Consider the following 21,744-nt stretch of genomic DNA (forward strand, 5'->3'; position numbering starts at 1 on the left):
GGTTTATAAATTAATGGATACAGTTTTCTGAATATGCTATATATTAACTAATGTTTTTAGGCTTAATTAGTTTATAGTTTCTATGAACTAATCTGCTCCCATGCTGCAAACAGTCAAATCTGAACTCAACCTTGCCGCTCTTCTTTCTTATCTAACTAATCAAGTGTGGGCTTATGGATCTTCTATGAACTGCTGTATTTAGCTATGTTCTTACGAACTGATATGTATGTTTAGTCAATTGTTGTTTTGTTGGATCTTTTATGAGCGGGGCATATTTATGCTATTTTTTGTTCTTTTTCTTAAAATAATGTTGAAGTCCAATATCACAGGGTGACTAATAAATACTCAGAAAGCCATTTTTGTGCCCATAACATGAAGTTTGTGACTCTGAGAGAAAAAATTTCTGAAATATTTTGAAAAATTTAGGATAATATAGAAAAAATTGTTATAAAAAACATAAGAAATAAATTTAATAATCTATTTAGACTGATAAAAAAGACAAGTTTTTGAAAGAGGTTTTCTAATCTTCCATTTTGTTTTAGTTCAGTAAAGATAACATTTTTGTATTTGTGTTAATGCTACAATGTTCTATGGTTTTTGTGCAACTTGTAGTCTTGTAGCATACAAGAAGTTATTTCTCTCTTAGAATCCAACAAAAAAATAGTGAGATACGTGGATCTATTAAATAGGCCATTTATGTTTTGGGTTTCTCGTATTCAAAGATCGATTATGTTTGACTCCCAATAGTAAATAAATAGTCTTCAAGTTGGGTTAGACCCAGCATATCTTCTTGCGGGTACACCACCGACTTAAAAAGTATTGTGGATTTGGTGGTTGAGTGTTCCAAATTTTCATAAGACCCGATTAATTCAAAACCAAAACTTGTAGGTCACCCATATCTCACTCCCTTGTAAGAAACATACTAATCCTCAATAGCTCACTTTGTAAAATATGGATTATGTTTATTAGTATGAATGTATGATGAGCGATTAAAACCTCATATTTAGACCCAATTCAGAAGATGGAGGAAACGATCAGAATTCCATGTAAAAATAAAACACAACGTAAATGAGTTTTGTGAGATAGATATCAGGGGTTGCATATATTATGGCCTCATGGGTTTGAGAATTATATAAATAAATCTTGATTTAATTATCTTCAATCCAAATCTGATATGGGCTCATCAAGTGTAAATCAGTGTTGTTAGTCGCTTTGACGACGCTAGACATGGCATGTTATTATCATTTTTGGCTTTCTAGTCAATATATACATTCATACAAAAAGTTCTTTAAATTTAGTCTAAGCATGTCGAATGAATTTGTTTTGACTAGATTCAATCAAGTTGGTTGCGTCAAATATTGTTGCATGTTGTTACGAATCTCACATTTTAACTTAGATAAGTTTCGATGGCTATCTTGTTTTGTTCGTATTTGTATTTGGATATCATATATTATTGAGTTCATCACATATATAGTGTGACATAATTAACTTAAATTTAGTTGATTGCTAATGTCCATATAATATAAAGGTTCCTGATAAATTTTGAACACATAATAAAAATAAAATAGTAGAATGTGCAAAAATAATATCGGGATTTTGAAGAAGAATAATGTATTCAGATACATATAAACATTTTGAGTTTCACAAAATAAACTTCATATTCAAGGCGTCGTGTTTAGTGTTTACAAATGGATGGCTAGTGATAATGAGCAATAATGACATACGCACTAGAAAAAATGTAAAGCTTTGTACAATTGTACTAGATTTTCAAAAGTCAGACACTTGAAAAATTGCTAAGCGAAATCTAAACTCATAATTAGTTGGTCGAATTATTAGCAAAACCAAATAAAAGGAGTACTAACATTTTTCTTTTGTCGGCCAAGTAGTAGTAATTACTTTTTAAACTTTTAGGAATGTAACGCTGAAGACTCAAGTCTGAAGTTATCGTCTACAAAGCACAAAAGCAACTTAGGCCAACTACCAAAAATAAAAAAACGAGGTCATGTCGGCTATAATAATTTTTGATCGGCCCATATTGTTGATTAAGATTTAAGCAAGTTAAGGCCCAATACAGGTTTTGAAAACTCACACACCTTTTAGGTCCAAGAAATTAAACACGTACGGTATGCACGACTTTATCGTGAAAAATTGTGCGCATCCAAACAATTATACATAAGTTTTTTTTGGTTTAATTATTATACATAAGGTTTTTTTTTTTTTTTTAAACTCAGGTAATCCTAAACACTTTCTAGGTCCAAAGACTAATCCTGGGGTCCGGGGAATCTATGTTAAATTGCTCGAACCCCGGTGGCCAATTCTACTCGAATCTAAATGGCGGGAATTACCTCCCTTTACCACTGGACCAAGGCGACTTGGTTTATACATAAGTTTTCTTAATAAGAGAATGCATAAAAAATGGATAGATGGAATATTTATTGATACGTTTCTTTTAACTCAATCTCTTAAGACTTTAGTCTAAATCGAAGTTAGAAGTCATCTATTCAATAATGTTCATCAAGTGTATAATCTATTAGAATTACGACTTGATATGATGATAGTATTACTTAATGGTTTATAAACACTTAGACACTGAAGTTACTTTGGACATTGAGGATTAGTCATCTTAAACACTACTTTGGTTAAAGATGTTTTACTTTGGAGTATTAATTACTTTGGTTAAAGATGTTTAACTTACTATGTACCGGTTAATAGAAAAAAACGATTAGGTCATTAATATTCTTTTACCGCACATTATGTATCTTCTAACTCTATGATCATAATGTTATCTAAAAACTAAGTAGTGAAACAGTAATTTAGACAAATATGATTAAACAATACTCCCTCCGTTTCAGTTTAGTTGTCGTTTTAGGATTTAAATTTGGTTTCATAATAGTTGTCGTTTTTGGTTTTCAATGCAAATGTTTGGTAAAAATTCCAGTTTTATCCCTACTGTTTTAATGTTTTGGCCAATGAAATTTTTTATAAAATATATTAATAAAGGGTAAAACAAAAAATTAAATATTTTTCTTAATTTGTGTGAAAAAATTTTAAACGACAACTAAAACGAAACGGAGGGAGTAAGTGACAAGGGAAAAGAGTTTGGTCAAAGATATAAAATTCGAAGGTGAGGGACATGATTAACTGTGGTGAGGATGGTTAATAATGTTCACGAAGACAGAGGTATGGATGCTTGGGCTTGAAGACTTTGAAGTTTTGACTAATAGTAATATTTTCACATTTATTATGTACTGTGAATAATTAAATCAACCATGCATTTTCTTATACATAGTCATATACTAGAAAAAAAGAAAAGAAATAGAGCTCAAATATCAAGTGCACACGCTTGGGAAGTAAAAACCAAAAAGAGTCAAAACTAGAAGAGAGACAAAATGGGTATAAACCGAGGAAACTTGGCTTTTTGGAATTTCATTGGGTTTGACATATCCCCTAGCTATGCCTTTAGACTTTTGCCTATAGTGCGATCTGGTTTTGAAGTCGGTACCAAAAATTAAACTCAGGTGAAGCTGGACCATCAAACTACATTCTATTTTTCCAGTTTTCCACATATATTTTTTCCCGTCAGTTTGCTTTGTGGATGCCCAATAAAAAAGTTTATGGAATTAGTATATCATTGAAACTAAATTTATTAATTCTAGCATACGATAGTATTGACCTATTATTCAAAATTCGAGAGTGTGGCGCTGCATATCTTAAAATTAGACTACATTATATAAGATTTCATCAATAATGAATTATTGAAATTATTGTCATTGTAATTCATATATTAAACTTTTTTTGCTATTTAAACCGCACAATGGTGATTGGTGAAAGTTTACGTTCAAACAATTGCATGTTAATTAAACACTACTTCACATATTAAAATTTTATCGCTATTGCCTATTCAAACTGTTAGGAAGTTTTTTTTTTTTTTTTTTTTTTGATAATTCAGGTATCCGGGCCGAAGCCCGACTAGCACCAAGGCTTGAGGCCGGTTCCCTTTCGGGCCGTCCGAGTCCAATGCTTAGTGTGTTTCCTGGAGGCTCGAGAAGGCCAAATAAAAACCTCGGTGGCCAACGGGAATCGAACTGCGGGCACCATATTGGGATTACCCCCTCAAATACCACTAGCCCAACCCACGTTGGTTAGGAAGTTTATTTTTGAAACTTTAACGTTAAACAACAGATTATGACACACTTTTCAAAAGGCCTAACGTTCCAAAATGAATGTGATGCTGAATAAGGATGTACGAATTATAACTTCGATGTAGGTTATGGAACGATCGATGTCTTAAAAAAAGGGGTTATGGAACCATGCAACATTAGATTATCCAATACAAATTAACTAGAAAGCCCTTAAAATGACTTGAATTAAGTACTTAACTTGAAATAGGTTAATACAAGTCATTTTTCTTATACTGTTAACCTTCTTTTATTGTGTCTAATTATCTATTTTCTTACCAATACGTATCACTTAGAAAACCCATAAAGATTTTAGTTGAACTTTTTGAAATTGAAATTTATAAGTCGATGTCATTCTACTTGGGCAATAAACATCATTTTCAAATAGTTCTATTTGCCTTGTCACTTAGCATCTAGTTATTTTTATATATTAACATGACTTTCGAAAACCGATATTTATACTATTTGACGGTGTAGTAAATAATTAGTTGATTAAATTGACGGTACTTGTACATACACAAAAATGATTAAAGAAAAGATTTTTGGATAAAAATTTAAAACTTCAACTAGATTTTACTAAAAGCAAGAAAACGTTGTGAAATTCTATACTTTGGTATTCGGTATATAAAAACCCACAAAAAATGACAAGAAAGTCGAGTAAATTTGACTTTTGCCTTATAAATGCTACACGCATCCCTCTTGTCAATTTTCATATTTTTAGATTATTACTGATTTAGTTAACCACGAACTCGATAATATTATAACCTTTTTTCACCTACTACTGAACTTTCAGAACTCAGATTACTCCTAAGCCTTTTTTGAATTTAATTTTTCTTCGAACTATGGGGATTTGTTTATCGTTCCTCGAAGAGGAATTGATATCGAGGTAGCACACATATAAATATTGATTTTCCTATACATGTGTCGCGTGTAGTTAATTTAACCACACAAATTTGACCTCTAAACGAATTAGCTCTTCTAGTCAGGTAACAATTCTTATTTACTAAAGTGATTGTGTTGCTTACCAAAAAAGTGTTTGTTTGGTTTAGTTATGCGAGTAGGTTCAGAGAATTAGTTACATCTTAGTGCCAATATTAGTAAATGTAGATCTTAGGATTAGTGTAAACTTAGTTTCACTAAATCTACTTCACGGCAACATACAAATATGAGTTCTTATTCTTTTAGTTTTATATATATATATATATATATATATATATATAATGAATAAGATAAATGACTCACTTTCTTATTGCAATTTTAGTAGATAGACCATTATGTAAGCCACAAAGAGCCGATACTCACAAAATATTAGCTATGTAAACCTTATATCTCTGGTTTGGATCTTTAATCCATTTTAGTTATAAAAGTTGTTAGATAAAAAACATATTTTATTTGAACGAGTACAAATTATATATCTAGAAGTCGAAAACCATAATTGTTGCATTTGACTCGTTTGAACCAAATAGATATGAAACCTTGTCATTTTGCTCTTTTTGATAATTTGATGAAACCTTGTTACGGAATATGTTGTTGGTACGTACTACAAATCGTAAGATTGTTTGTGGAGATGCCTACTTATTTTTCTCTGTTATTCATACAATAAAGTTTTCAAAATAAACATATGTAGGATAGAGGAGTGATCAAGGCTTTTTGTATAGCTGCTAAGAATAGTGGGTGGTCTTGGTTTTCTGATTAAGAGTTACATTTACACAACACAAACGGCGAGTTTTCATTGATTTGTTTTTCAAAAACGAAAGATGATTGTGTGTAAAATTAAAGGTAGGCACAAAAATCACGCATCGACTCTGATGTTATTGTTAGTGCGAAAATTGATTATATTTGATACGCATATTTATATGAGTTTTATTAGGAATGTGGTCTAACTTAACCCAAAAGCTAGCTCAAGAGTTAAGGATTGTCACATCCTTTATATACTACCCAAAGATCTTAATCCCAAGAAATGTGGGACATTCTAATAGGCCTCTTCGAGATGTGGGTATGAAACGGTCCAACAGGAAACAGCCCAAACCCAACATCTCGGAAATACAACAAGACATGCCACTTATATGGGCCACATTGGTGGAAAACCATTTTTGTGGGATTTTGCTTGTTGGGCCAACTTTGGGCTCTGATACCATATTAGGAATGTGGCCTAACTTAACCCAAAAGCTAGCTCAAGAGTTAAGGATTGTCACATCCTTTATATACTACCCAAATATCTTAATCCCAAGAAATATGGGACATTCTAATAAGTTTTTTTGTGACTTTGGGAATACTATATCTATATGCGGCTGAGAGGTTAAAATATGACAAGCAAGGCTACATGATTCTGCTGATCACGAAAACTCTAGTACTTTGTGTTGTTTGTATAAAGATTATGATCATGGATATGTAATCATATTTGTAGAAGCTATTGGTGTATTATCTATATATTACGGGATGGCACATAGTTGAAGCTTAGATTCAATTAAAACTTAACCTCACTGCTAATTTCAAGTAATTTGGTTTCACGAACATAGAGATATCATGTTATGTATCTTTATATATTATATTGCGACGAAGTTTGAACTTGTGAAGTTAGAGAAATAGTTATTACCTTCTGAACCAAGGTTTAAAAAAGAATGAATGGACTTATATAATAAATTGTACGTAAAAGTCGAACTCCATCAACTAATTCCTTAAAGTCTTACCAGTTACCACAAAAGACTAATATGAGTCAAACTTAAGAATTGTTCGTTGGAAAATCCGGAACGCTGAAGTTACCAAAAAGGTCAAAGTAAACAAGATCTTTTCAGACATTTAGTCAGACTCAGATCAAACTAACTGGTAAAATGGTAAATTACACTATCGTCATTGCCCCTCCATTGGCCATTAAGGCCCATAAGCCTTCTATTTTCTGACATTGGTCAGTGGGGAATAGAAACTGTGAAGAAGAATGGAATAGAAGACACTCGGATTCTGAGAATCCATTTTAAATTTGTAGTTTAATCTTAATTAGAAACCTGAAGGCAATTGATAAGTGAATTTAATTTCGAATCTTTTTGTAGTGGCAGCTGGCCTCGATCGGCCCTTGTTTCCTTTATTAATTAAAGACTTCAAACCAAAGCGACAAAATTAAAGCGGTTCTTAATTGGTCTTTAATAATTTTTCGTCTCGTCCTCCATATACGATTATACATACATACACATAATACATTGACCCATCAAGCACAAACAAAAATACGTAGATTTCATGCACGTCAATGTGTGTCTATGTTCATTGTTCACCATATGGCACAATACACACATGTGCACGTGTGTATATATGCGTACACGATATGATGATAGTGCATTTTAGTATTTTCTATGGGCTGATTCTAGAAGTAATAGCAATGCTTCATTAGTAAGTATCGATATATTCGTTAAACCAAAAAAAGATCGATATGTACATATATATTTTTCTTCATGATAAGAAGAAATACGAAAGGCCTGAGTATATATAGTATATAGTACTTTTGATTATATTTTTTCTTGACAATTGTCCTCGTGTTTATAACCTTTTCCTTCAGCTCCATTTTTGAATATTTTTTTATAAGTAAAACCAAAGAAAGCTTCAAACAAAATTTCTTGAGAAATTAATTCAAAAAGAAAATAAAATTTAAAAAAACTCAGCTGAAATGGCGGCTGATCCTTCGGGTTCAGACCCCTGGCAAGGAAGCATATATTGATTTCAACTTAAGCTAAACCATTTCACTTACTTCACTTCCACTTTCTACCAAACTCACTCTTGTTCCACTTAGGGTTCCTTTCTTCCAACTCTTTTGTTTTTTTAGGGTTTTAGAGAAAATGGGAGAGAGAACCGATGACGGTGATCAGAAAATGGAGGATGTATTGTTGCCCGGATTTAGGTTTCATCCAACCGACGAAGAACTCGTAAGCTTCTACTTGAAGCGGAAGGTTCAACACAATCCTCTCTCCATTGAGCTCATAAGACAGCTCGATATCTACAAATACGACCCCTGGGATCTTCCAAGTATAAATGATTTTCATACTTTTGTTTATCATATTATAAGGTTTCATATAAGAAAATAAAGTCTAAACAAGGTTTTTTTTTTTTTTTTGTGTTAAAATATTGTAGAGTTTGCGATGACGGGTGAAAAAGAATGGTACTTTTATTGTCCAAGGGACAGAAAGTATAGGAACAGCTCGAGGCCAAACCGAGTGACCGGAGCTGGTTTTTGGAAAGCCACGGGAACGGACCGGCCGATATACTCGTCGGAGGGAAACAAATGCATAGGTTTAAAGAAGTCCTTAGTGTTCTACAGAGGAAGAGCTGCGAAAGGAGTTAAGACTGATTGGATGATGCATGAGTTTCGTTTGCCTTCTCTCTCCGAACCATCTCCTTCTTCTAAGAGATTCTTTGACTCTCCTGTCTCTCCCAACGTAAGCTCACATTAACTCAGTAATTTTTTCTAGGTATAATTTATTCACAAAGAAAATAGGATTGAAAGTTATCCGAACGACAACTTAGGCTATTATTTGTTACTAAGATCGCAAGATTTGGTTAGAAGTTTTTGAAAATAACTTTTTTTATGAGTAAATATATAAACGAGTAAGTTGAAACTTGAACGAGTGTATATATAAGATATTTATTTATTTGTTTGTTATATCTATCTATAAGTTTGAGAAAACAAAATAAAGTCTTTAAGTTTTTGGTACAAGACACATTTGACAAATAAATACTCCATCTTTGCTGTCCATTTGATTTTAAGCTTAAAACTAAATTATTTTGTGTGGGTGCGTGGTTTTTTTTTTTCTGTGTACTATTAATCTTTTTTTTTTAAAATATAACAATAAGTATGTTTCTTCAAATTAACATTTTACAAAACTCAAAACTCGAAACATAAAATAATTAAATAAAGAAAACTGCAAATATATATATATATATTGGGCTTCTATATGTTGCTATAGAATACACAACTCATTTGTTATTAACATTTTGAATAATATGGATCAATGCAGGATTCATGGGCTATATGCAGAATCTTCAAAAAGACCAACACAACGACCCTAAGAGCTCTCTCTCACTCCTTTGTTTCCTCGTTACCACCAGAAACAAGCACCGACACAATCTCCGACCAAAAGCCATCAAACACATACCATTTTTCTTCAGACAAGATCCTCAAAACTAGCTCTCACTTCCAGTTTCACCATGAGAATATGAACACTCCCAAAACTAGTAATAGTACAACTCCATCCGTTGCCACTATAAGTCCCTTCTCTTACTTGGATTTAACTTCATATGACAAATCCACCAACGTTTTCAATCCGGTTTCATGTTTAGACCAACAATACCTCACAAATCTCTTTCTTGCCACACAAGAAACACAACCTCAGTTTCCCAAGCTCCCCTCGTCAAATGAAATCCCATCGTTTCTACTAAACACGTCATCAGATTCGACCTTCTTGGGAGAATACACGAGCCATATCGACCTCGGCGCAATGTTGGCCCAAGAGCAATGTCCTCCGCTAGTAAGCCTACCACAGGAGTACCAAGAGACAGGATTCGAAGGAAATGGTGTAGTGAAGAACATGCGTGGTTCCAATGAAGATCATCAAGGTCATTGCGACACACTTAGGTTTGATGATTTCGCTTCAACAATTGATGAGAACCATCGTCATCATCAAGACCTGAAACAGAACATGACGTTGCTGGAGAGTTATTATTCTTCTTTATCGTCCATCAATAGCGATTTGCCAGCTTGTTTCTCCACAACTTGATGGATGTGGAAAGATTTCTAATCTCTGCCTTCTTGGCTTGCCTTTTTCAAGCTAGGGTGTTTCCTCTTTGTAGGCTTTCTCTTTCACTATTGCAAGGAAATTAAATCGTTATAAATTATGCTTCCTTCAGTTTTTGTTTTTCACAAGCCAATTTCCTCCAAGCTTTGCTTGAGTGAAGAGACATATGAACTAATTCAAACATAAACAAAAGAAAAACTGGATCCAGTTATACAAGCCCCAAACAAAATCTTTAGTGCTGACTTTACGAGACTGTTATTGAAGCATTCCTAGAAATTGAAACATAGTTATGAATAAGTTTGAGTAAATTTAATTGCAAGCTTGCTTTTGCGTCCAAATGATTGAAATTATATATTAACCAAGGTAACCACAACAGCTTACGAGATCTGCTTCAACAGTTAAAGGTGAATTCAACAATAAAAGCGGAAACCAAAACTGAAGAGAAGAGAAATGTAGACAAAGTTAAGAACCGAAAACACAATACAAAGCTTAAAAATTGGATGAGTAACAAAGATGTTCTCACATGACTGCACCAAGTCCTATCACTTGAACATAGCCATAATCCCAAAACAGAGAAGATGAAAACATAAAAAGCTTAAGCCTTGGGGGCTACTTTCTCCTTGGCCTTTTGGAGTTTCAACACTTTCTTCACAATCTTTTGCTCTTCAACAAGGAATGCCCGAATAATCCTGTTGAATTCCAAAATATACCATTGAGTTAAACAAGTCCAAAGTTATGAAATAGTGAGATATTCAAGTAAGTTGGACACACACCTTTCCCTGACTGCAGAACCAGACAAGACTCCACCGTATGCTCGGTTTACAGTTCTCCTGTTTCTTGATAATCTTGACCTCTTGTATTCAGAGGGCCTCAAGTGAGGGATCTGAACAAACAGATAAAGTTATTCACATAATGTAAAAGGAAATAATCCATTGCAAAATCAAACATGAACACTACACAAAATTGAAAATTTATGCCACAGGTGGATAGCAAATCCTTATGTAATACAAGGAACAACTTGAAAGACAAAGTGGCACCGACAATTTAGCTTATGATTTATGTTATGTACTGATGTGGGTTTTATCTAATCAGCACAAGACCGTCAATAAGCACAATACTATTTTAACTAAGTAACATGGTTTCTTGAAATAAGAAGTCATGCCCATTAAAAATGAGACTAATCTAGAGACTGATCAATACTCAAAACGTTCTAAAACATAGCCCTGAAATTCCTCAAAAATCAGACTCTGAACTCTAACTAAACCTCAAATCAAGACTCTAGAAACCAGAATCACACGAAGCCAAATCGAAATCAGAAGACTTACTCCTTGAATTCGCTTGCCAGTAACAGGACATTTGGGGCCACTAGCTCTCTTCTTTGTGGTTTGATACACCAATTTACCTCCTGAAATCAACAATCACCACACACATTACACTATGAAGAACAGATCGGTGATTAGACAATTATGAGACTAAAGCAGAGGAGATTGAAAATAGATATCAAGGAAGAAGAAGAAGAAAGGGACCTGGAGTCTTGACGATACGGTGCTGGTTAGATTTGGTGGCGTAGCTGTGTCGCGACCGGTAAACAAGACGCTGCACCATTTTCGCCTCCTTTTCTCTTTTAGGGTTTTCGTTTGGAACGAAGAATATAAGGGAGACACTCCAAACCCTAAACTAGACTACAACTATATGGGCCTTTTCTCATTTTTGTCTTTACTAATGCTCCAGTTAAAGGCCCATATACAAATAATTTTAAAAAATTCAACTTATAAAAACCAATTCTATTATTAGCTGCAATTAAAATAAGTATCTTTTGTATGTAGTGAATAGAAATTAGAAACATTACTACCAATTTTTTATTTTGAATTTTTAAGAAATCATAGATGTATTAAATTATAGAACTTTGAAAAGGTTAATTAGTACTATAATCCGTTTAGTCAAAACAAATTCCATTTCATTTTATCAGATAGTGTAACAACAACAAAATTTAAGGTCATGGCACGTAAAAATATAATCGATAAATTTACAAATGCCACAATCTTGTTAATTAGAACTTTCGATAATATGCAAGTTTAGTAGGTTATAATTAGAATCCGACATGTTTATTTTTAATCAAAAAGATTGGCACACGTGTCAATTTACTAATAAAAATTGTGATGTTTTTCTTAAGAACTCGACAGTAATTTTTCAGGATGCAACATATGTTAGTCAATCCATCAAATTTTTGAGACTGAATTTTAAATTTGTCTAGCTTCTAACTTAAATATGTTAGGATTAGAAAAATCTCATACATATTTTTTTGATATATTTTCTTGTGTATAGTTCACCTATTTTATACGGTACACACCGTATACACCGGAGTCTGTAACTGTAGAACCAAGTAGCCAACATGTGCCGCATCAAGAACCTTGACGTACGTTTCATAGACGGGACAATGGTTTGCGTTATGCCTTATGGTCTATAAATGATTTAAATATTAATAGTTTAAGAAACAAGGGTCTTTACGTGAATTCTATGTGAATAGTGAATACTATAATTTATTTTAATGAGAGTTTAATTTTCTTTTCCAATCGAATATTCATATTTTTATAAATACTCAATCACATAATATTCGGCTAGTTCTAAAACTGATACGGATATGGTATGCAACGGATCATAGATAATGCCACTCTAGTAGCTTTAAATTGTTTATTTTATATATAATTATAGTTGAACCATGATGAAAGTTTTGCCATACGTTACTACTTTTTAAAGCATTGGAGCTGGAAATAAAATGCTTGCACGAAATACTAAGCTAACACAATTAAGCATTCATATACCAATCACACGTCACGTCCTTCTACCTAAAAGAAAATAACACACGTCACGTTATATGACTTATATAATAAACAAATTCTAAACTGTTCTTCTATCATTCATCCTTCATTGGTTTTCGACAAATTTGATTCCCACAAATTATTTGATTTCTGCACTTTTAATATCTTGAGGAAATGAAATTCTTTATTTGTCTTCTAGCGTTACAACAACTCTACGTACAAAGTGTCGCCCAGGATTTCGATTTCTTCTACTTCGTTTTACAGGTAATTCAAGTTAATACATGTGTCTACGCTAATTATCATTGTACTTATAAATTTATGTTTATGTGTATGTGTATTGAATGTAGTGGCCTGGAGCGTATTGTGATTCAATACATAGTTGTTGCTACCCAAAAACCGGTAAACCAGCTGCGGATTTTGGAATTCACGGTCTTTGGCCTAACTACAAAACCGGTGGATGGCCGCAAAATTGTAATCCTGACAGTCAATTTGATGATTTACGGGTTTGTTTTTAACTTTTAAACACAATAATTTTCTTTTCTACTAATGATATCAATTAAGAAAATCACATTTTGGGACAATTGTATGTTTCTTAATATATATATATATATATATATATATAAAGAACTACAAGAAAATAATCATAAATAACTAATGACAATTGAAAATAAATAAAGGTGTCTGATCTGATGAACGATTTACAAAGAGAATGGCCAACGTTGTCGTGTCCGAGCAATGATGGTATGAAGTTTTGGACACATGAGTGGGAGAAACACGGCACATGCGCTGAGTCCGAGCTTGACCAACACGATTACTTTGAAGCCGGTCTCAAGCTCAAACAGAAAGCTAATCTCCTTCATGCCCTTACCAATGCCGGTACACCATTCACTTCTTTTGCCCTTCAGTTTTATCTCCATTGTTAGTTATGTGCAAGTAGATGTTATTTCTTCTTATATTTTGTTTTTTTTATGATGTAGGGATCAAACCGGATGATAAATTTTATGAAATGAAAGATATTGAGAATACGATCAAAGAAGTAGTTGGATTTGCTCCAGGCATTGAATGTAACAAAGATTCGTCACATAATAGCCAACTCTATCAGATTTATTTATGTGTTGACACTTCGGCTTCCAAATTCATCAACTGTCCTGTTATGCCGCATGGTCGATGCGACTCTCGAGTTCAATTTCCCAAGTTCTAAATTTTATGGCTGCATTTTTTCTATGTATTTACAAAAAAACATCATACTTATTAATTTTTATTTGTGTTTCTTGCAACATTTATAAGTTGTAATAAACAGTGTATATATAATTGGATGATACCCTTGATTTGCGTAGTAAAAAGATGACAAAGGTTACTAATTTGTTTCTAGTTAAAATAGTACTAATTTACAGTTTTCTGACAATGTTATGGTGAGAAATTATTTGTTCTGGGATATCAAGTTCTTGATAAAATTCGGGGTATGTATAATTTATACGTTGCACAAAAAAAAAAAAAAAGTATAATTTATACCAGTTAAATTAATGTTAGTAAACATATAATACGTTTTTAAGCCAAATATAATAACTACATACGTACTTTGTTCATATAAGGATCCAACTTCATTGTCATCGAAATACTAGGCACAATATCATCGGCCTAGCTTATTAGACCCATTATACATTGTACTATTCATTTATTTTTTATTTTTGGAAATAGTAGCTTAAAGATAGAATCATTTTTCTAAAGTAACTGGTATTTTGCATGAAGAAAAATATATATTGTAGGGTAAATCTTTCTCATTTTCTATATTATGAGGTCATTTACTAAAATGTGGTTTACAGTTTAGGATGTGTATTGTTCATTAATAGTATGTATTTTCTTATCATATTAGAAAGTAAAACTTTTTTCAAGTGGACTGTGGACATAAATAAAAATCTTACTGAGGGATTAATGATCGATCTCCCAAAGCTGTTTTAAATATTACTATAAAATTAAATCTTACTTTACTGTTAAAAGCCATGTTTTGATTAAGCATAATGCATTCCATAAGCTGTTGAACATTTTTCTTACCCTTTAGCAATATCGTGAGACATTTTTTTTGGTATACCGTATATAAGAGAATGATGTTGGCGATCAAAAATCAGTATATCAGAAATATAGACTCAACAAGTTAAGTATTAATAAATTATAAGTTATGCTCTGGACTATTTGTAGAGTAGATAAGTTCCTCTTTTTTTTTGGGTAAGAAATAATTTCATAAGCTTATTTAACAATATGCATGGTAAAAACATTATATGTGTATAGGCAAGACTCAATTGTATTTTATATGCATATGTAGTTCTTTTTTAATTTCAGTATGTGTTGATGATTTTACGCCGCTTCCACCTTGGTTCAGATTAATCAAAAGCTTTATAATCCAAACAAAATTTGATTCATCCGACAAAATGGTGTTAAAATTGATTTCACATCTCATTTACTTTGCTGGTTTGCAAAGACCATTGGCTCATGCACCCCCAAATTCACAGGCTGTAAATGTTGAACCAAATGAACAGAGAGAACAAGCTGCACCAGTAATACGTGACATTCGACTTCTCCACCCCTTAAGAAGGAATGGAGCTAAATGGTAATTTTTTTATTTTTAAAATTGAGTACTTATGTATTATAATATAAATATGACTATTTAACCACACATGTAACAGGTTCAAAAATAACACTGAAGTATCAACACGAGTTAGAAAGATCATTGAAGGGTGTTTCAAAGGACCATGGTACAGCTGGAAAAGAGTGCCGCCGTTTTACAAGAAGGCATGGTTTTCAACGTTTAAGGTTTGCTTCAATTACAAATTTAATGTGTATAATACTTTCATCCATTATTTTATTTATGTTTGATATAATTTCTATGTTAGACAAAGTATGAGTGGGATGCTTCGATCGAGGATCTAGTAAAAGCGAACTTTGATCATCTTGCTGCTACTCGCCTTAAAGGAATGGTTAGCCTTGCTAAGTCCAAAAGAAAACAGCCTGAATGGATTCTTTCTGAACATTGGAGAGTTATGGTAGATTATTGGATGACACCGAAAGCGAAAGAAAAAAGTGAGAAAGCTCGTTCTTCTCGGCTGTTTAGTCGTGATGGTTTAGGTGCCCATTGACACAGAGCAGGTTCACGTTCTTATGCTAAAGTGCAAGACGTTTTGGTAATTATTATGTTATATGAGTCTGTATAAAGTATGAGTCTGAATAGAGAGTCTCTAATTGTATAGGAGTCTCTAATTATTGGTTAAGGCTATGGTTTAGGCCTTGGTTTTGAGTTGTATATAAACCCTCAATTGTATAGTTTTGCAAATTAATGAGAATAAGATTAATTTGGTAATATGGTATCAGAGCAAAATATCTTAATCTCATTCTAACGAACACTTCCGCTTCATCGGAGCTTCGTCGGCTTCTCGCCGGATTTTTCCTCCGATTTCAAGCTCTATGAGCTTTCTCTTCTTTGATTCTTGCTTGTCTTCGTTCTCCTGTGCATTCTCAGCTACGAATTTCTCAATTTGAAGCTGTCTTTGATTATCAATGGGAAAACGCAATTGCAAGTCGAAGTATCGTTCTGTTGCTCCCGATTCGCCGGAATCCGGCACGGCGTTGTCACCTCGAGCTCGCGGCGAGTCATCTGGACATCCTCCACCTCCCGCGACTTCAGGATCGGCGAATCGCGTTGCTCCAATCACTGATCGTGCTCCAGCTCGTCGTTCTCTTTCACACGACTCTTTTGAGGTATCAGATTCACCGGATAATATCCACTCTCCCTTTTACCTGCAAAATTCTGATCATCCTGGACTCGTTTTAGTAGCTGAACCTCTAGATGGTAATAACTATGGCGTCTGGTTTGTTGCTATGACCACGAGTCTAGAAGCTAAGAATAAGCTTGGTTTTCTTGATGGATCTATTGTTAAACCTGATGAATCTGATCCTTATCATAAGATCTGGTGTCGTTGCAATAGCATGGTGAAATCGTGGTTGTTGAATAGCGTCTCTAAGAAGATTTATGCTAGTATCCTCTACATCAAACATGCTTCGGATATCTGGAAAGATCTTCACACACGCTTTCATAAGTCAAACCTTCCTCGCCTCTACAAGCTTCGTCATCAGCTTCACTCTCTCCATCAAGGCAGCATGGATCTGTCATCTTATCACACTCAAACTCAAACTCTGTGGGAAGAGCTCTCTAACATTCAGCTCACACCACACACTGTTGAGGATTTACTTGCTGAGAAAGAAACTAATCGTGTCATTGACTTCTTGATGGGTTTAAATGATTGTTATGAAGGTATCCGGAGTCGCATTTTGATGAAGAAAGTCTTACCTACTTTGTCTGAAGTTTTTAATCTCTTGGATCAAGATGATAGCCAGAGATGCGCAAAGGTTCCTCTTCCAACTGCTCTTGCCTCTGCAGCATTTCAGGTTTCTCATTCATCATCTCCAGGTACTGCTCAGACTTCTTCCTTCATGAGGAAAGACAGGCCTTATTGTACTTTCTGTGGAAAGGTTGGTCATGTGATTGATAAATGCTACAAAAAGCATGGTTATCCTACCAGTTTTAAGCCAAATCAGAGGACTGACACCAAACCGTCTGTTGTGGCTGCTGTGACTACTGATGACTGCTCTGCTAATCCTTCTTCCACTGATAGTGATCTGTCTCCTACTCAGATTCAACAGCTTGTTTCATACCTCAGCAGCAAGCTTCAGATTCCTACCTCTACTCCCACTCCAGAAGTTCACTCTGTCTCAGCATCTTCTGTCCCTTCTTCCTCAACCATGTGCCCAATTTCCGGTACTTTTTATCCCTCTATCACTTGTTCTTTTACCGGAATTGATAGGCCTTTTATCTGTTCTGTCAATGGTAAACTTCCTGCCATTGATGCTTGGGTGATAGATTCAGGAGCAACCAATCATATTTCTCATGATAAAGCTTCTTTCCTTACCTTCAAACAAATTCAAAACAATGTTAATCTTCCTAATGGGATTCTTGTGAGCATTGTTGGGATAGGTACCATACACTTGGGTAGAAATTTGATCCTTCATGATGTCTTGTACATCCCTCAATTCAAATTTAACCTCCTCAGTGTCAGTACTTTAACCAATAGTCTAAACTGTAGAGTTTGGTTTGATAGACTCTATTGTGGTATACAGGATCCTACTCGGGACTTAATGATTGGGAAGGGTAGGCAAGTGGCTAATCTATATTTTCTGGACATCGAGTCAGTTTCAAGTCCAGGTACTTCTCTTCCTATTGTTGCTGCTTCTGTTTCCAGCCCCGACATGTGGCATAAACGTCTAGATCATCTCTCTATGTCTAGACTTCAGTCCATGCAATCTCTTTTGTCTTTCAATAAAATCAAAACTGATACAGAACATCACTGTAAAGTTTGTCATCTTTCAAAACAAAAACATTTACCTTTTGTTTCTCAAAATAAACTCAGTGATAATCCTTTTGATCTAGTTCACATTGACACTTGGGGTCCATTTTCTGTCCCTACTCATGATGGTTTTCGATATTTTCTAACTATAGTGGATGATTATTCTAGGGCTACTTGGGTATATCTTCTTAAGAATAAGTCTGATGTTCTTCAAGTTTTCCCAACCTTTCTCATTATGGTAGAAACTCAGTTTCAGAGTAAAGTTAAGGGGGTTAGGTCTGACAATGCTCCGGAACTCAATTTTCTAGCCTTTTATCAATCTAAAGGCATTCTATCTTATCATTCTTGTCCTGAAACCCCACAACAAAACTCTGTTGTTGAACGAAAACATCAGCACATCCTCAATGTTGCTAGATCTCTTCTTTTTCAATCTAATATTCCTCTTCCTTATTGGGGTGACTGTATTCTTACTGCAGTTCATCTAATAAATCGTTTACCTGCTCCTATCTTAAACAATAAAAGTCCTTTTGAAGCTATGACAAAGAAACTTCCTGACTATTCTCAATTAAAAGTTTTTGGCTGTCTTTGTTATGCTTCCACTTCACCCAAGAACAGACACAAATTTGATCCTAGAGCTCGTGCTTGTGCTTTCCTAGGTTATCCAACTGGATACAAGGGTTACAAGCTTCTTGATATTGAATCTAACGCTATTATTGTATCTAGACATGTAGTGTTTCATGAAGAGCTCTTTCCGTTTATTGGTTCTGATCTTTCTATGGATACAACATCCTTTTTCCATGATCAGTCTCAATCATCTCCTGTGTCGCCTCATATATCTGATGAAAGTCCTTCTGTACCTTCATCTTCTGCAGCAATTCAACCTTCTGTTGAATCTGTTAAAAATGTCCCTGAGCCTTCTGCTCAAACATCACACAGGAGATCCAAAAAGCCTGCTTATCTTCAAGACTACTACTGTCATTCAGTAGGGTCTTCAACCGCTCATGAAATATCCAAATTTCTCTCTTATGATAAAGTCAATCCACTTTATCTCTCTTTTCTGGTTTCCATTGACAAAGAAAAAGAACCCTCAACCTATGCTGAGGCAAAAGAACTTCTGGTTTGGTGTGGAGCCATGGATGAAGAAGTGGATGCTTTGGAGGGAACTGATACATGGACTATTTGCACCTTGCCTCCGGATAAGACTCCTATAGGCTGCAAATGGATTTTCAAAGTGAAATTCAATTCTGATGGTACTATTGAGAGATACAAGGCTCGTTTGGTTGCCAAAGGGTATACTCAACAGGAAGGAATTGATTACAATGAGACTTATTCCCCAGTGGTAAAGCTGACTTCAGTAAAACTGATTCTTGCTATTTCTGCTATACATAATTTTTCTCTTACTCAACTAGACATCTCCAATGCTTTCCTCAATGGGGATCTAGATGAGGAGATTTACATGAGGCTTCCTCCTGGGTATGCTGCCAAACAGGGGGCCTCCTTGCCTCCTAATGCTGTGTGCAAACTAAACAAATCTTTATATGGCCTTAAGCAAGCTTCACGACAGTGGTTCTTAAAGTTTTCTCAGACTTTGACTACACTGGGGTTTACTCAATCATACTCTGATCACACTTGTTTTTTGAAAATTACTGATACTTTGTTCTTGTGTGTATTGGTATATGTGGATGATATCATTATCTCTAGTAACAATGATTCAGAGGTTGATATCCTGAAGTCTCAGCTCAAGTCCTTTTTCAAGCTCCGTGACCTTGGTGCTTTGAAATACTTCCTTGGCTTGGAGATTGCTAGAACCGCAGAAGGTATTCATATTTGTCAGCGTAAATATGCCCTTGATCTCCTTGATTCTGCAGGGCTACTTGGCTGCAAACCTTCTAGCATTCCAATGGATCCTCACGTCAAGTTTTACAAAGACAGAGGTGGAGATCTTGTAGATGCAGAATCCTACAGGCGCCTTATTGGTAAGCTCATGTACTTGCAAATCACGAGACCTGACATCACCTTCGCTGTGAACAAGCTGAGTCAGTATTCTCAGGCTCCTCGCAAGGCTCATCAACATGCAGTTTACAAGATTCTTCATTACATCAAAGGAACTATTGGCCAGGGTCTTTTCTACTCAGCTAAGTCAGAATTACAACTACAAATGTTTGCTGATGCAGATTATGATTCCTGTTTAGACACACGTCGTTCTACTTCAGGTTTTTGCTTATTTCTTGGTTCTTCCCTCATCTCTTGGAAGTCCAAGAAGCAACCTGTCGTCTCCAAAAGTTCTGCAGAGGCTGAATACCGCAGTCTTTCCATGTCCACAGATGAGCTGGTTTGGATCACTAATTTCTTCAAGGAATTGAAGGTTCCTCTTTCTAAACCTACTCTCCTATTCTGTGACAACACTGCAGCTATCCACATTGCAAATAATCCTGTCTTTCACGAGCGCACAAAGCACATAGAGAGAGATTGCCACAGTGTTCGTGAGAGGTTACTCGCAGGTTTGTTTCAATTATTCCATGTTCGTACTCATCTCCAACTTGCAGATCCATTCACTAAGCCCCTGTACCCGACACCATTTCATCAACTCATTGGCAAGATGGGTTTACTCAATATATTCGTCCCATCTTGAGGGGGACTATTATGTTATATGAGTCTGTATAAAGTATGAGTCTGAATAGAGAGTCTCTAATTGTATAGGAGTCTCTAATTATTGGTTAAGGCTATGGTTTAGGCCTTGGTTTTGAGTTGTATATAAACCCTCAATTGTATAGTTTTGCAAATTAATGAGAATAAGATTAATTTGGTAATAGTAATGTTTATATATTTTCTTTTTAAAATTTTGATAACATTTATGTTTTTTAAAAGATTTGCAGTATTTCTTACATTGTATAATGCTTTGCTTATAGGAGGCAAACAATGAAGACTCTTCCTTCATTGTTGTGGTGAAAAAAATACACCAAAAATCTGACGGTACGTATGTTGATGAAAAAGCACGGCTAATTGCAGAAAAATTTGATGAACATGTGCAAGAGCGCTTGTCACAAATGGAGTCTTCCAATGGAGAAGTTTTGACAATAGCTAGTCTCAGCCTAGAGGAGAAAAATGAAATCTATGTTAAGGTACTTTTATAGATTAAATTATGCATAGTTAGATATTTTATATTGAGTTAAAATACATCTCATTGTTTATGTACTTGTATTTTTTATAGATTGTTGGAATGTCAAAACAAGGTCGTGTATTTGGACTTGGATCACTTCAAAATGGGGTTTCTATGCTTTTGGATGGTTCATCAGTTCCCTCACAGCCTATGGAAGAAGGAGTGGGAACGTTAGCCCACCGAGTTGAAGAACTTGAAAATGAATTGAGGAAGAGTCGTGATGAGAATTTACTCCTCGAGAAACGTCTCCAGACAATTGAAGACATCTACATTTCCACAAGTTCCGTTGGAGTTGCTCCTTGATTGAATTTGCTATGCTTTTTAATAGGGTTTTATTTCGTTTCTTCATAATACTTTGGCTTTGGCTTTTATTTCTATTTCACATCACGTTATTTGATTTGGATTTTAGTTCAATTT

The 21,744-nt window shown here is 34.5% G+C and overlaps 3 protein-coding genes across 4 annotated transcripts; 2 read left to right on the forward strand and 1 right to left on the reverse strand.

Moving 5' to 3' along the window:
- The first annotated feature begins 7,770 nt into the window (after window positions 1–7,770).
- LOC9329437 (protein FEZ) lies at window positions 7,771–10,066 on the forward strand. Its single transcript, XM_002890584.2, has 3 exons — window positions 7,771–8,189; window positions 8,295–8,599; window positions 9,179–10,066. Exons 1-3 carry the CDS (start codon window positions 8,003–8,005, stop codon window positions 9,935–9,937), a joined length of 1,251 nt encoding a protein of 416 aa, XP_002890630.1. The 5' UTR covers window positions 7,771–8,002; the 3' UTR covers window positions 9,938–10,066.
- A 214-nt stretch (window positions 10,067–10,280) lies between these two features.
- Window positions 10,281–11,758, reverse strand: LOC9326693 (60S ribosomal protein L34-1). 2 transcript variants are annotated; one of them, XM_021010990.1, is made up of 5 exons: window positions 11,482–11,595; window positions 11,281–11,360; window positions 10,729–10,838; window positions 10,551–10,644; window positions 10,281–10,512 (listed from the first exon to the last, which is right to left on the reverse strand). In XM_021010990.1, exons 1-4 carry the CDS (start codon window positions 11,558–11,560, stop codon window positions 10,551–10,553), a joined length of 363 nt encoding a protein of 120 aa, XP_020866649.1. In that variant the 5' UTR covers window positions 11,561–11,595; the 3' UTR covers window positions 10,281–10,512. The 2 variants fall into 2 exon arrangements, with proteins under 2 accessions (XP_020866649.1, XP_020866648.1); XM_021010989.1 differs by having other exon boundaries at window positions 10,281–10,644; window positions 11,482–11,758.
- Window positions 11,759–12,795: 1,037 nt separating this feature from the next.
- LOC9329438 (ribonuclease 3) lies at window positions 12,796–14,135 on the forward strand. The gene is made up of 4 exons (XM_021010988.1): window positions 12,796–13,038; window positions 13,122–13,277; window positions 13,452–13,650; window positions 13,752–14,135. The coding sequence occupies exons 1-4, from the start codon at window positions 12,949–12,951 to the stop codon at window positions 13,973–13,975; spliced, it is 669 nt and encodes a 222-aa protein (XP_020866647.1). The 5' UTR covers window positions 12,796–12,948; the 3' UTR covers window positions 13,976–14,135.
- Window positions 14,136–21,744: the final 7,609 nt, after the last annotated feature.

This window comes from Arabidopsis lyrata, assembly GCF_000004255.2.
Source record: "Arabidopsis lyrata subsp. lyrata unplaced genomic scaffold ARALYscaffold_1, whole genome shotgun sequence".
Lineage (NCBI taxonomy): Eukaryota > Viridiplantae > Streptophyta > Magnoliopsida > Brassicales > Brassicaceae > Arabidopsis > Arabidopsis lyrata.

Bases quoted from the DNA above. Each gene is read 5' to 3' on its own strand.
- LOC9329437 (XM_002890584.2), top strand. From the start codon at position 8,003: ATGGGAGAGAGAACCGATGACGGTGATCAGAAAATGGAGGATGTATTG. The intron at 8,190-8,294 runs GTATAAATGATT...AAAATATTGTAG, and splicing joins CGACCCCTGGGATCTTCCAA to AGTTTGCGATGACGGGTGAA. The intron at 8,600-9,178 runs GTAAGCTCACAT...GGATCAATGCAG, and splicing joins ACTCTCCTGTCTCTCCCAAC to GATTCATGGGCTATATGCAG.
- LOC9326693 (XM_021010989.1), bottom strand. From the start codon at position 11,560: ATGGTGCAGCGTCTTGTTTACCGGTCGCGACACAGCTACGCCACCAAA. The intron at 11,361-11,481 runs GTCCCTTTCTTC...TGTTGATTTCAG, and splicing joins CCGTATCGTCAAGACTCCAG to GAGGTAAATTGGTGTATCAA. The intron at 10,645-10,728 runs GTGTGTGTCCAA...GGAATTCAACAG, and splicing joins GGTTCTGCAGTCAGGGAAAG to GATTATTCGGGCATTCCTTG.
- LOC9329438 (XM_021010988.1), top strand. From the start codon at position 12,949: ATGAAATTCTTTATTTGTCTTCTAGCGTTACAACAACTCTACGTACAA. The intron at 13,039-13,121 runs GTAATTCAAGTT...TATTGAATGTAG, and splicing joins TCTTCTACTTCGTTTTACAG to TGGCCTGGAGCGTATTGTGA. The intron at 13,651-13,751 runs GTACACCATTCA...TTTATGATGTAG, and splicing joins TCATGCCCTTACCAATGCCG to GGATCAAACCGGATGATAAA.